Source organism: Chanos chanos, chromosome 6, assembly GCF_902362185.1.
Source record: "Chanos chanos chromosome 6, fChaCha1.1, whole genome shotgun sequence".
Lineage (NCBI taxonomy): Eukaryota > Metazoa > Chordata > Actinopteri > Gonorynchiformes > Chanidae > Chanos > Chanos chanos.
In genome coordinates this window covers 36001161-36014220 of record NC_044500.1, presented here as the reverse complement: position 1 = coordinate 36014220, position 13060 = coordinate 36001161, and the positions used below count along the sequence as shown (strand labels likewise).

The 13060-nt window shown below is 40.1% G+C and overlaps 1 protein-coding gene across 2 annotated transcripts in view; it reads left to right on the top strand.

Annotated features, from left to right (window-relative positions):
* The first annotated feature begins 390 nt into the window (after positions 1-390).
* The window catches only part of iqsec1b (IQ motif and Sec7 domain ArfGEF 1b), a 131000-nt gene continuing 118330 nt past the window's right edge, over positions 391-13060 (top strand). For both annotated transcript variants that reach the window (XM_030777266.1, XM_030777268.1), the window contains exon 1: positions 391-711. In XM_030777266.1, the coding sequence (XP_030633126.1) occupies positions 428-711 (284 nt within the window). In that variant the 5' untranslated portion in view covers positions 391-427. The remainder of the gene's footprint in view (positions 712-13060) is intronic.

Below are 13060 nucleotides of genomic sequence, written 5' to 3'. Positions count from 1 at the left end.
TGGAGATGGACTACCGATGTGTCACAAGCAAGTCGTTGGCGTACCTGTTGAATGGACTTCAAAGACCTACTCAGAAGAATGGACGTGGAAACTGTTGAAATTTAGCGCCAATTTGCAGGAGTTGGATCACTTATGTAGCCACGCAATTTGTTGAACAACACAATTTGTCGTTAGACAACGCAAGAGCGACACCTCTGATTCTTCATTGAAAGGGTTAATGGATTCTCCATCCACGGAGCGGTTTACGGAGGTTAGTTATTCTGGTGCAGAGCCTCTGGACGGCGCGCTGCAGCGGACAAACGCTTAGCCAACTTCTTTACTCAACCAATCACCATCAAACATAAACAATGGCGGAGCGAAGGGAACACACCGAGTTGGAATTTGACGGCGCTCAACCATAGACTCAGCAAAGCGACAAGAATTGCCTATGGATGGGATCCATACGTACAGCGAAATGGAAAATCCGACCGAGAACCCTAGCAAAGCGGCGGAGTACCTTAAGGAACTCAATAAAATAATCGAGACACAACAGGAGTTGCTGGAAAAGCAAAAGAATCGGATTGAAGAACTTGAGCAGCAAGTGTGCGATCTTTGTAAAGAAAACGCTTGCTTGAAAGATCAACACCAGCGGCACCTGGCCACCTGCAGACTACAGCAGGGCAACAGTCACTCCACGCTGGGAGCTATAAAGGAAAATGTGATACAAGAAAAGTAAGTCATCGTTTTGTCAAAAAATCCTCTTCAGTGACTGTTTCATTTATTGAAACAGGCAGTGATGATAAGAAGTGCAATCATCTACATTAAGTTGGGTCAGGACAGCTTTATGTTGATCAGGAGCCACTGTACATACAGGCTTACACAGCGGGACAGTCGGTAGAGGGGGTCAGGAAGTGCGCTGCGCACTCCGGGGTGAACAAATAGAATACCACCGTTACACTCTCACGGGGCAGTGTCATACAGGAGGTATATGTAGCCTTCTATGTAGTTTTATTATCTTGTAGGTTTGAGGAGCAGAATGGGTTAGATATTTAAATTTAGGCTATGACTGAATTGGCGAGCCAGCACATTCAAACGTATCCACTATTTATTCAGACCTTTCGTTTCCAACCTTATTTATTTACTCTGATGATCCAGTATTAGTGTAACGACAGGAATCTTGTTTCAAGCGGTGTAACTGAAACCCAGAGCCTTTTGCCATTCAATTGTGCGGTGGATCGGAAAACCTCTCGTTGTAGCCAATATTACTATGAAATGGAGTAGCGGTGGGAGGGCAAAGAACGCGTGAGAGTCTGCACATTAAAGCTCCTTCTGCACGTAATTCATAATCTTCTATGTTGTGCTTAAATAAATCTGATTTTGGTTTATTCTGAACGGAAGACCTTTCGGATTATATTATCACTGGTTATTTATAAGAGTCATGTGTGCGCTATGGTGCACATGGAAACACCTGTATTCCAGCTGTGATAACTGCCTTAGAAATAACCATGAATAAGTGAGTCTATCCATATATTGTGAAGTAAAAACAACACTACGTACACAGTAGCCTGCTGTATGAAAATACTGGCTTTTAGAAAATCGGCGTTTATCTCTAAATTGGGGTGGTTATTTTTCACATTTCCAAACTGAGTGCTTTTATGACAGAAAATCCTCAGTTAGTATGTATTTTATATCATGAACTGATTCCGCGTACTGTCAGCGAGAACCAATCTCTTGATTGCTCCAAGGACTGAATATTTGTGGACGCCACCCTTGATGGCACCACCGCTTAATTTCAGTTGCACAATTAACGAGTATGTTGGACTTAAAAAATTAAGCTAAATGTGGAATTTATAGAAACCAACTGGTATTATTGAGGTGATCCACACCATTCGATGAGGTTGCCTATGTTATTAGTCACGTTGTTGGTAACACTTCGCTCTGTATAAATGTAAGCGTCAATCAAGGCTGCTCGTGCTCGTAAACAGAGACCCATCTGCAAATCCCTGGTCATCATAGTACTGAGCACACAACTGCTGATTTACACAAGCCCAAACGCACAGCAGTGATTATGTACAGCACGAGAAAAAACTCGTCCTAAAAGTCTTATCAATAATTACTTTATTAAATTGATAATCATGATCACGCTCAGCTAAAATCACTCTGGTGTCTCTCTTTTTCTGATGAATTCTTTCATAGGCTTGCAGCAGTGTGTTAGTCCTTTAACTGGATTTATTGCAGAGATAAGTATTAATCCGAGATATTTATGGAATGCAGTGTAAGCTTTTGGATAGGCGGTGGACATAAATTCCTATGATAGACACATAACAATGGTTCAGAAGACTTGGGGTTTTGATATGTATATCCAGTACAAAGCATCATGTATTGTACATGCTTAAATAAATGGGGTGTTGTGATATCTTGCCTGTCATTCAGAGTAACCTGCCGTGATTTAATTGTCATTTCAGCCGTTGGGTTTAAGAACTATGCTCTGTTCTACAACAGTCCTTTCCATGAAATACTGTTTGTACACTAGTCTGATGCTTGGTTTAGAGGTCATTTTCATTGTTACAGGCTTGATGACCTATTCAGATTCAGTCTATCGAATTTAATTGCAAGCTTAGCAGATGCGAAGAGAATGATTTGATTCTGTTTGCACACAAGGTTTGGTGAAAACACAATGGCCAAAGGAACTCTATTTCCAGGCTTTACAAATTTGATCCCTGAAAACTTGACTGTTCTTTCTTGCTTGAATCAATTTTTTTTAAATATTGTCTGTCTTTTTGCCGTAATGTTGCTGGCTACAGGCCAGCAAGATTTTTAATACCTCCATATTTTACTCGCAATGATTCTGATCGTGAGCTAGAGAGAGGGGTGCTGATAATTATGCACTCGTATGTGTACTTTCTGCCTTTATTTCATTTGTTTACAGAGGAAAAAATGGCTTACTGTTACTACAGTTGATGGAATTTTTCATGGCCTTTATACCGAAGGATATTGGGGTAGTGCTTCACAAAGTCTCTTCAGTGCAAGTCAGGTCGTGTGATTTTGCAGATCTAAGATGTGTAGTTAGCACCCAGGGAAAAAAAAAAAGATCTTCTAGTATTACTGATCTCATTTGAGAGACAGGTTTTTGGGGTCTTCCGTGCACTGAAACTAGTAAGAAGATGAAGCTGTTAATTGGAGTTCAGTTCCTGGTGAAACTGAATCATGGCCAGCAAAAGTTTAAAAATGACATAAATGTTTTTGTACGTCAAATATGGACTCTCTGTCCTTTGTCTCTGTCTTTTTGAGAATTTTGAATGGTGTCATTTGCCGGCTCCAGAAATAGTTTGATTGTGACAGTTGTTCTATTTTTAGCATGAGATATTCTTGAAACAACTGTTAGGCTATTTTTATTGTGCTCTGCTGGTAGTTTACATTTGAATCATGTTTCACTTTGGTAAGCCCCTCTCAAAGAGAACAGGGACACTGCACAGAGCAGCAAAACAGTATATGTCCCTCAGAGCCCAGCTTCCTAATGCTAGAACAGAGGCTGTGAGGGCCGATTTTCAAGCCATATTACAATGTCTACTTTTCTGCACTTGACTTTTTTTTTTTTTTGATGTCCTTAGATGATACCACTAGTGATTGCTTGGATGCGTGTTATGATTTAGGCAGCAGAAAACACAATAAAATTGCTGTTCATAGATTCTACAAACAAGAGGGATATTGTACATAATGTTCAAATTCAGTGCGGAGATGAAGTGAGTGTATTTGTGCTGAAAGTGACTCCTGCCCCTCATGTTATGGAGCAGTTTGCCACGTCAGCTGCTAGCTTTGTGCTTACCACAGCAAGCTGGCAATCCAGGCCTTGGCTGGAGGGCCACTGAGGGAGCTCCTCACATGGCCTTTGCATACAAACATCAAAATCAGACCACTGTAATCTGCAGTATGACTGCATTGACTTGTTTCTTCTTGTGATGTATTATGTAATCCACCACAAAGCCTTCAATTGAGTGAAATAATAAGCCTCCCCGTTTGGCCTTCGCAGTTTCCAGTAGACAAATCCTTCATCCATCCATGTTTCTGTTGTAATTGTCACACAGAAAGTAGAGATATCACCATGACGTATTGTTATAGATGAATGGAAGTTCACATAACCCTGAGTAGCATGTAGGCCATGTAGCATTCAGGGAGTTTTACTGTTTCTAGTGCTCATTCAATTTAGGTCTGCAACTACAGCATTTTGCATGTCAGTACAGGATTTGGTCACTTTGACTCTTAGTCATGCCCTACTACTAGAAAATCGTGGTTTTAAAATTTCCTCAGTCTATTGCATTTCTTTTGTGGAGTGCTTCTCCAAATGGAAATTTGCAATCCTGATCTATCTTATATCTAGTTAAGAGGCAGTGAGCTCTCACAAACTGTGTTAGTGTCAGTTGATGTTCTATAGTCAGCAGTCAGTATATAGTGAGTAGACCTGGATGAATGTGGGTGTGGATCTGCATTGTTAAACCCGAGAATGATAACAGACTCAGACTCAGAGATAACAGAGAGGTTTTGTATTTTAAATGAAAGTAATTATGACTTTCCTGACATTTTGTTGTGACACATTGGATTCTGCAATTATTATACTGACTATACTGTAGTTGAGGAGTCAATACAACAATTTGAAAAAGTGGAAGAGAATAACTGATATTTTTCATGTGAACCCGTATATTCTATTCAGCAGAGATCTCATTCATGTGAACAACTGTACAGTATGAGCAACCTCATGTTTTTCGTTCAAGTTTAGTAACCTGCCACTCAAAATGCTCAAAAGGTATTTCAGAATTTCCAGTGAGCTAGGTAATTAAGTGTATGAATAGGAGTGGTGGATAGCCCTGGGTAATAGAGAAATGTATGCTCCCTGTGATGTATTTCTCCAGCAGAGAGACACCCTTCCCAGATGTTAGAGAACAGTCAATGAAACTCCTGGGTGGTCATGTCAAGCAGCTATTTAAATTTCCAAGATGAAGAGAATACACTCTTAGCTAATGAAATGTAGACGGACATGTAAATGGTTGAAGGATAGAAGTAGGCAGTAGTGAGCTGCATTGCGATAACCTGCTTGGCCTGTCTTGTCATTGGTTTGTTGTGTTTACATCATGCATTCTCCACCATCTAATTTAGGGCAATGTCAATTAAATAATAACTTATGTGTATGACGCTTTACATTTATTTTCTTATGCAATTATAATTTCGGGGCTTAAATGAGTTTGTGAGGTTGTTCACATTTCAGTTTTTTTTTTCAATGCACTGAAGAGTGCAGGCCAGCGTCTATAATTCTGTCTTTACATTTGAATGCACACTGGAATTAAAACTGTGTAGTAGCATTTAAGGAGCCATTAATTTTGATTTAACACTAACTGAAACACAAACTACCCATAGTATCACATGCCTATCCAATGTCCACTCAACCACAAGTAAGGCAGTCTATCCAGACCATTGACTTTCATCAAATACTGCATTGTGGTATAATCATGAAGTTATGAAAAGGTGTCATGAAGTTGTTTATTGTGTTCCCGAACAAAAAGGGCACAACATATGAACAAAAACAAATGTTTCTTTTGATGTTGGTTAAAGATCTTTCTGATTTCTTTTTTTTTTACAAAGGTTGAGGAATATGCTGAGATGGCTCACGCCATCGATCATTTTGTGACAATGCAGGAGCACAGGATATTGTTTACTGGTGCAGAACATTGCAAATTGGAACTCCTGTCAAGAAATCTGTGATCTGTGTTGCACGGGCTTAGCATTCTAATATGTCCTAGAATTAAGAATTCTACCAGGATCTTTGGAGACTGAGAAGGCTTTGAAAAGTTTGCTGCAGACAGCATGCATTTTTCGGGAGATAACAGCGCTTTGAGTTACGTAATAATTTTGTATGCTAATTCATAGTGGGAGACGGTGCCATTTCTGTTTTTTTTGGTTGTGAGAATTTTTTTTTTGTAAGCAGCATATTAAAGGCTATATGACATGCAACTTGAAGCTTTTACAGCACAGCTTTTATAGCTTATAAAGGCTTTTTACACAAACACAATATCATCTTACAATATGTGTTCAGGTCAAGGGTAACTTTTCCATTCTTATATAAGGAACATGTTTAATTTGTTCCTATCTTTACTGTGAATGATGTATACTTAAATTACAAGAGAGTATTATTTATTGCACTCACAAAATAATCTTACAGCCACTCCATGATTAGGAGTTAAAATCATGGAAGTTTGAGAGATTGGATCTGTATTGGATCTTACTAGTGTTGATCCTGTATACAGAATTTCCTGGTACTCTGGAGTGCATCCATGCTCTCTGAGGAAGGAAATGAATGGTATCAGGATCTGAGGATGGATTGTATCATGTCCGTTGCCTTTCATTTGTAAAAGGCCGATAGCATTTCCCACAGGAGCTTATCAGAAGTGTAAATGGAGGCCATCTATCATGCAGACATTGCTGTTGAGTATCCCTCTCTGCAAAAGGCCTTGAACTGCAGTACAGTCTTTTTCATTGACTTCAGCCTGCCCATAGCTTTAGCCCTCACTTAGGTTAAAAACATCCTCAGCCATTTTTATCCTTAATTATTCTTTTATTTAAGTTTGACAGTAACTCATTTGTCTTCTCTATATTTAGATTAAAGCTTGTTGTGTGTTGTGCCATTGAATCATGAATCTTGTTTAAAAAAGATGAAAACAAACCCTGACTCAAAAGAGAAGACTGGGAGATAATCTATGTTTTTGATTAAGTTTAGTCTTTGCTGATTTCAATGTTTAACATCCAGTCAGATGTCTGAACAAAGAACTATTGCTTCTCTTTGGATACCCTCCACTCCAACATTTTCAGTGCACCCATATGGTGTTACTACCATCTAAGACTGACTATAAATTAATCTGCCTGACTTGTATTGTGTACCTAGTGTATGGGACTGTGTATTGCCATTTTTAACCGAATGGCGAACCGTCAGCATTCCCATTTTCACTTGCTGACAAGTCCTAATTGACTGATTGATCTTGCAGTTGACATGAGATCCTTCAATGCCATTAGTCACTGAAGGCCAGTAGCATCTCCCATACCTGACAAAGAGTTGCTTTTATTGTCTTTTGTTTTTTTTTTTCTTTTTTGAGAGAGAGAGACAGACAGAGAGAGAGAGAGAGAGAGAGAGAGAGAGAGGGAAGTCCACTGAGAAAGCATGACTCTTCACATAGCGTTCTGACAGATGTTTACTGGAGGCTGAAAATAAGCCTGTTGTAGACCTTGAGAATGCACTGCCTCAGATTCAGTTGAGGCTGAGTTATGTCCTCTGGACCACTGGGCGCGTTGTCAGAGAAGGTAACGCAGGCAAGAGACAAAGTGACGAACTAGAGAGAATGCTGTATATTCAGACTATTCAAGAACTGTTCTTCAGAGACAATTAAGAATGTAATTTACAGAATGCAAATATGCCTGTTCATGCTTTGGATAACATTCCTCATGGGGTGTATGTCTGTATCACACTGAGTGGTCATACACACACACACGTGCGCGCACACACACACACAAATATATGTGTTTGTGTGTGTGTGTGTGTGTGTGTGCGTGCGTGTATGGATGGCCTCAGGCATTCAATGTGGGCCAAGTTTAATCAGAATGATGACTCATAGTGCTTACAGTTACTCAACGTGTTTATCAACCTGTCATTCATTTTCAGCTAGCGTACCATGGGTCAGTGTGAGGTCTTGTTCAGGAAAACCCTGCATCTGTGCACGCATAAACTGTCAGTCAAAAGAGCACAGTTTAATGAGCTCATGTTTCATACGCTGACAAATTCAAAAACAGTGAAAATGTTCAGAGCATTCACCTATAGAGTATAGCATGAATTGTTATTAGATTTTAGTCTGTAACAGGGAAATGAAAGATTAAATACTGTGTCAGTCAATTATTTTAATTATACTACCCATTTGGAGTGGTTGTGTCATATAGGGACAGTTAAAATCTGTAGTACACACTGATACATACCATCAGCACACTTGAAGTTCAGAAATATTGATATTATTGTTAAAATATACTGGATGAAGCTTAATAAAGAATATAAATGTAGTCCATATCATGTATGTCAGCAATTTGCACCTGGAGTTTATTGACACCAGCACAGGCGCCAGCAGTTGTACGGCTGCATGCACAATGTGTACCATGAGATTCCCCATTTGTGGGCGGGGAATGACATGGTGACCACCTCTGAGTGTTTGCTGATATTGACAGATCATGTGCAAGTCCACTTCATATTTCTCCTCTGGCTAAACACTCTTCAGTTAGGCTGTGTGTTCAACGTCTAATCTGTTGTCACCGCTACCATAGAAACAGCCGTAAAGGAGGTTGGTGTTGTCAGTCATTTGCCTCTTGTGTGCAAATATGCGCATGAGGGAGATCTGATTGGTTTGCTGATGCGCAGAATCCCCCCACCCCCCCAAATTATCACCAATGACAGTCCTACACTAGGTAGTTCATGTTAGCCGTAGACAGCAGCCAAGCTCAAAATGAGTAAACGCTCCCTCAAGCAACTTAATTCGTTCGAAACCTGGGAGAAGGAGAGTAAACTTCAAATAGAAATAGGTAGGCCAGATTTAATTATTCGTTAATCAGTCAGTGGCATTTCTCTCTCAGCGCTCTCTCGATGTGTCCATGTGCGCGAGCGTGTACGTGTGCGTGCATGGTTAGGTTTCTGTGCGTACCCCATGATGAAATCTTGCCTGGACACCAGTTCCCTTCTCTGAAACACTTAACAAACACTTGCCTTTTCTATATCATAAAACTGTCTATAGATATTTTTTTATTGAAAGTTGGGGTTCTGATTAAAATTGTCATGCTTATCATTGTTCATCATCATACACTAGATTATAAAATATTCACCAACCAGTAGTGGAACATGCATGAAAATGACTCTTCATCTGGAGAATTCAAATACAGCATATTACTCCAAGAAATCTCAGCTGGTTGCCTAGTTGTTACCTAACTCCTCAAGTGCTCTTGTACGGATACATTCAGTCATAGCGATGGTGTTTTGGAGAGATTACAGCTTGCTGCAGCTTTGGAGGCAAGTGACAGTGATCCTCTCCCAGTGCTCTAGTTTCGAAGTCAAGCACCACGGCAAAGCAAACGCTAAAGGAATAATAGCTATTACCATAATTGTAATACGTTGAGGCACAGCTACGAGAAGCGATCCTTGTTGTTGAAAGAGGGATTTTTTTAAAAAGAGGAGATCCCCAGCTGAGTTTAATTTATAAGTATCTGTAGATCTGTTGGGTGTCTTATAAACACAGCCTAATCCAAACGGAAATCTAACTGTCACGGTTCACCACAGAGATAGTAAACTGCCTATGGCTTCTCATATATTCTCTCTCTGTCGAGTACATATTTAAGTGTCCTGGCCAAAATCTGAAGCCCCCTCAGGCTGTATTTCCTCACAGCCCATAGTGGCTTAGTTACAGCAATTAATCCATTGGTTTGGATAGGTGAAACGTTTGGTAATTACCAAGCTGGACCCTTAAGTACAGTGCGTATTTGTGGTTTGAAGTCTGTGTCCAGTGTGTCGGTATCATCTTGAGACCAAATTTCTATCTGCTCTCAATCTCTGCATTGTGTTTGGCCCCATGGCTCCTCTTGTTGGTTGGCAATTGTAAGGTGTGCATATGGCGTGGCAGAAGAGATTAAGTTCTACACTCATGAAATCATTGCCTCAGGTCAGTTTGATTAGTCTCCTGTCACAGGGGGCTGGGCTGTGCCTGCAGCAGGTGAATGGCCCTCACACACAGCAGTCAGGACCTTGGTTAGGAGAATGTTCGTGTGTGGCAGAAGAAACACAAGCGCCCGGGGCTTGGCAGGAGGGAAGCAAGGCTGTCATCTGGAGGTTGAAAGAGAGCTGGAGACAAGAGCTCTGTTCAGTTGTTTTCTCCCCTGGGGGCATTGGTTTACTGTCACTCCAAAGGCCATCTATAAGATTCCATTGCCACATGCTTTACTACGGTTCAGTAGTCATGCTGTCAACAGTAGCCCAAAGGATACGTACTTCCAGTACATCTAATTTGAATTACTTTCATCGGAATTATTTTGCTCCAAAATTTTTCAAATGATGTCACTGTTAATGTAGTGTAAAAGAACACTTAAGAAGTTGTCTGACTACACTGAGTTTTGAGAATAATTACGTTTCCTCCTGTCACACTGTGCATTTCAATACCACATTGTCTCTGACTCACCCCTCAACACTAGTTTTGCTTTCCGAGCAATGACAGAAGGGAGAAATGCTCTGGCAGCTTAGCTGGGGCATGAACACGAGCCTTACAATGTCCATGCACCTGTCTGGCTAATTCATCCCAACTACAAGGCAGAACTCTCTGAGAAGTGCTTTCACACATTACATGGTTTAGTTTTAACCAACCAAAACACAAAGGTTTATTCCAGCACAATTCCCAATTTGATCAGACATCCAAGGACTCTAAGAGAAATGATTTGGGTATGTGAATGATAAGCAGTGAGTATTATAGGGGTTTAAAAAGAAAATGTGCAATGCATTTTACATTCATAATAAATATGTGAGCACTCAAAATCAACATGTATTTATGTATGATAGAATATATATGAGCTGGTGCCGCCCAGGCTATTCAACTGCTGCGTGTTCAGTAAAGCACACTAGTATAAATTGCATGAGACACATAAGCTGTGCATACTCTGAGAAAAATGAATTATATTTACTTGGCTCAATTTTCAGAGCTCAGCTATACTTGATGGTTCGTCTTTCAAAGGGTGATAGAGGCAGTCACTGACAGTAATTGTTTTCTGTTCAGTAACAGACACAACCATCTTGCAGCTCTTTTAACTCTGCTTGAGACACTGAATTGCTACCCCAACGACTTAAAAAGGGACCATTTTCTAAAAGTTATTTGTCTGTATACCCTCTTTAAGAAATAAACGCCATCTCCAGAAGCAGCTCAGGCCTTTAGAATGATGAACATCTGCAAGACTGAGTACATTTATTCATTTTTCTGAAGACATGTTATATGAAGACAGCTGCACCTGTCTCTTTTTAGAAGTGTCGGTGTAAGTGAGGTCTTCAGAATCATGGGAGGACTAGAGGGCTTTTTGTACAGAATGACTAACATGGCATGTGATGGCATTAGTGTAAAGAGTATTTCCGTGGAGTTCTGGCTTGGGGCTAAACATGGTCGGGTCTTTCGCAGGGTGGAAAAGGATAGCCGCTTTTAACTCACCTTAACTCTTAACTCTGCTTCTTGGCCTCCCCGACGAAAGCTGCCGAGAGAGAAATTGCTGCGATGGAAATCCGTGTGAAAACAGAAAGTTTTAATGTGAAATCGTTACTTTTTTTTTATTTTCTTCTTATTTCCGCTTGACTGAGTCTTAAAGCTGTAATATAGTATGGCTATTTTGTTCAACTGAAGTGAAGTGCTACAAAACTCAGGACTCCTAATTTGTTCATTGAATTTGATTTCACATGTGGATAAATGGTGTAATTTTACATTCCGGCTGGTCTTTCATGGGAAAATGTATAACAGATGGATATACAAGGATAGATGACTCTAGGCATTTGTCATGTCCTTTTTGATTTTCAGGACAGTCATGAAACGTAACATTTGACATTACTGAACAGCACTACAGAGACTTAAGGATGAAACTGCATGCTTAACATAACCCTAATGTTTCACTAAATCATTAAGGGCCCTGTTCAAAGATCACATTTTCCTCAGGGGCTCACACTGAATATATTAGGACAGTATGTTCCTGCTCTCAGGACTTTATGAGTCTGAGGTGATGATCGTTTCACTGTGAATGTGTGAGGCAGCTTGGATCTCTACTTTCTCCTGAAACTGCTCTCTATTGCTTCAAAAGGTCTGTTTGACTTAATTGGCCATACCATGTATGATGTTATGGTATGTTTGTTTGAAGCCCTTCTACAGTGACGGTCCCCTGAGGGGCACCAGAGAGCAGGGGCAGGGCTGCAGGTGGAAACATCTGTATGCCACGGGCATTTAAGGGCTGGGGGATCAAGAGTGGTTCCCCAGTGGCATTTTAATTAGCTAGTGATATGAAAGACCACACTCGGTGAAACCAGCAGCATCCATTTCAACATGGCAGGCCTCATGAAAGCCTAGTTCTCAGTAATTAGCCAGTGATTAATGATGATCATTTGGATTTGTGTAACAGGTTAACTACACAGACTGTATGATGTTGTACCCCTGAGGGACATTCTTCAGTTGCTTCCAGTGTGATGGAGGTGAACGTGCTCTATCGAGGGATTTGACCACTCTGAAATGAGAGACGTCATCCTACCATCCATTTGTTCTGTCAAGCTCATGAATGACTCTTCACTTTGTTACTAATCTGAGCCTTAGAACAATCCCATGGCATAAGCATGTTAAGCTGCGAGCACATTGTATTGTGAGATAACCAGAGACAGTCAAGGAAATGACGGTCTTGGTTATCATGGTTATGACGGTCAACGCAAAGTTCAGTGACCTTTAGATAAAGAATGGCATTTTGAGCAGGAGCTTCAGCAGTTAATATATTTTAGCTTATTTATGTCTCACACGCAACCTGTCAAAGATGAGAGAGAGACATCAAAAGACAGCAAATCATTATTGTAATGTTCTCACTTAAATAATGACCTTACTCAAATAGAGCACATGCTCAGCAAGGCACTCGTTAATTATGTACCAGTGGCACAAAAAAAAGTACATAAAACATTAAGAAAGATGTGTCAAAAACTCGATTAAAAACAAAATATTTTGTTGCCAGACTCTCACAAATAAATTCTAATAATTCTAACACTTTTCTGTTACTGTCTTCTAATTCAGGTTCTTTACCTCAGCTGCCAGCATAAACGAAAAAATGAATATGTTTTCTAGAGAGCCGGCGATATCGTAAATCTTGAATTAGATTAAACCTCGAATAGATGAAACTCTGAGTTAAATGTTTTATGGTGTGAGACCTCTTTTGTGTTCAAGCCATCGTCTGGCAGCATCATTTTTTTGTTATTGTTATCTGTAAGTTTTTTGTCTGTGTTTGATGGTATAGACCA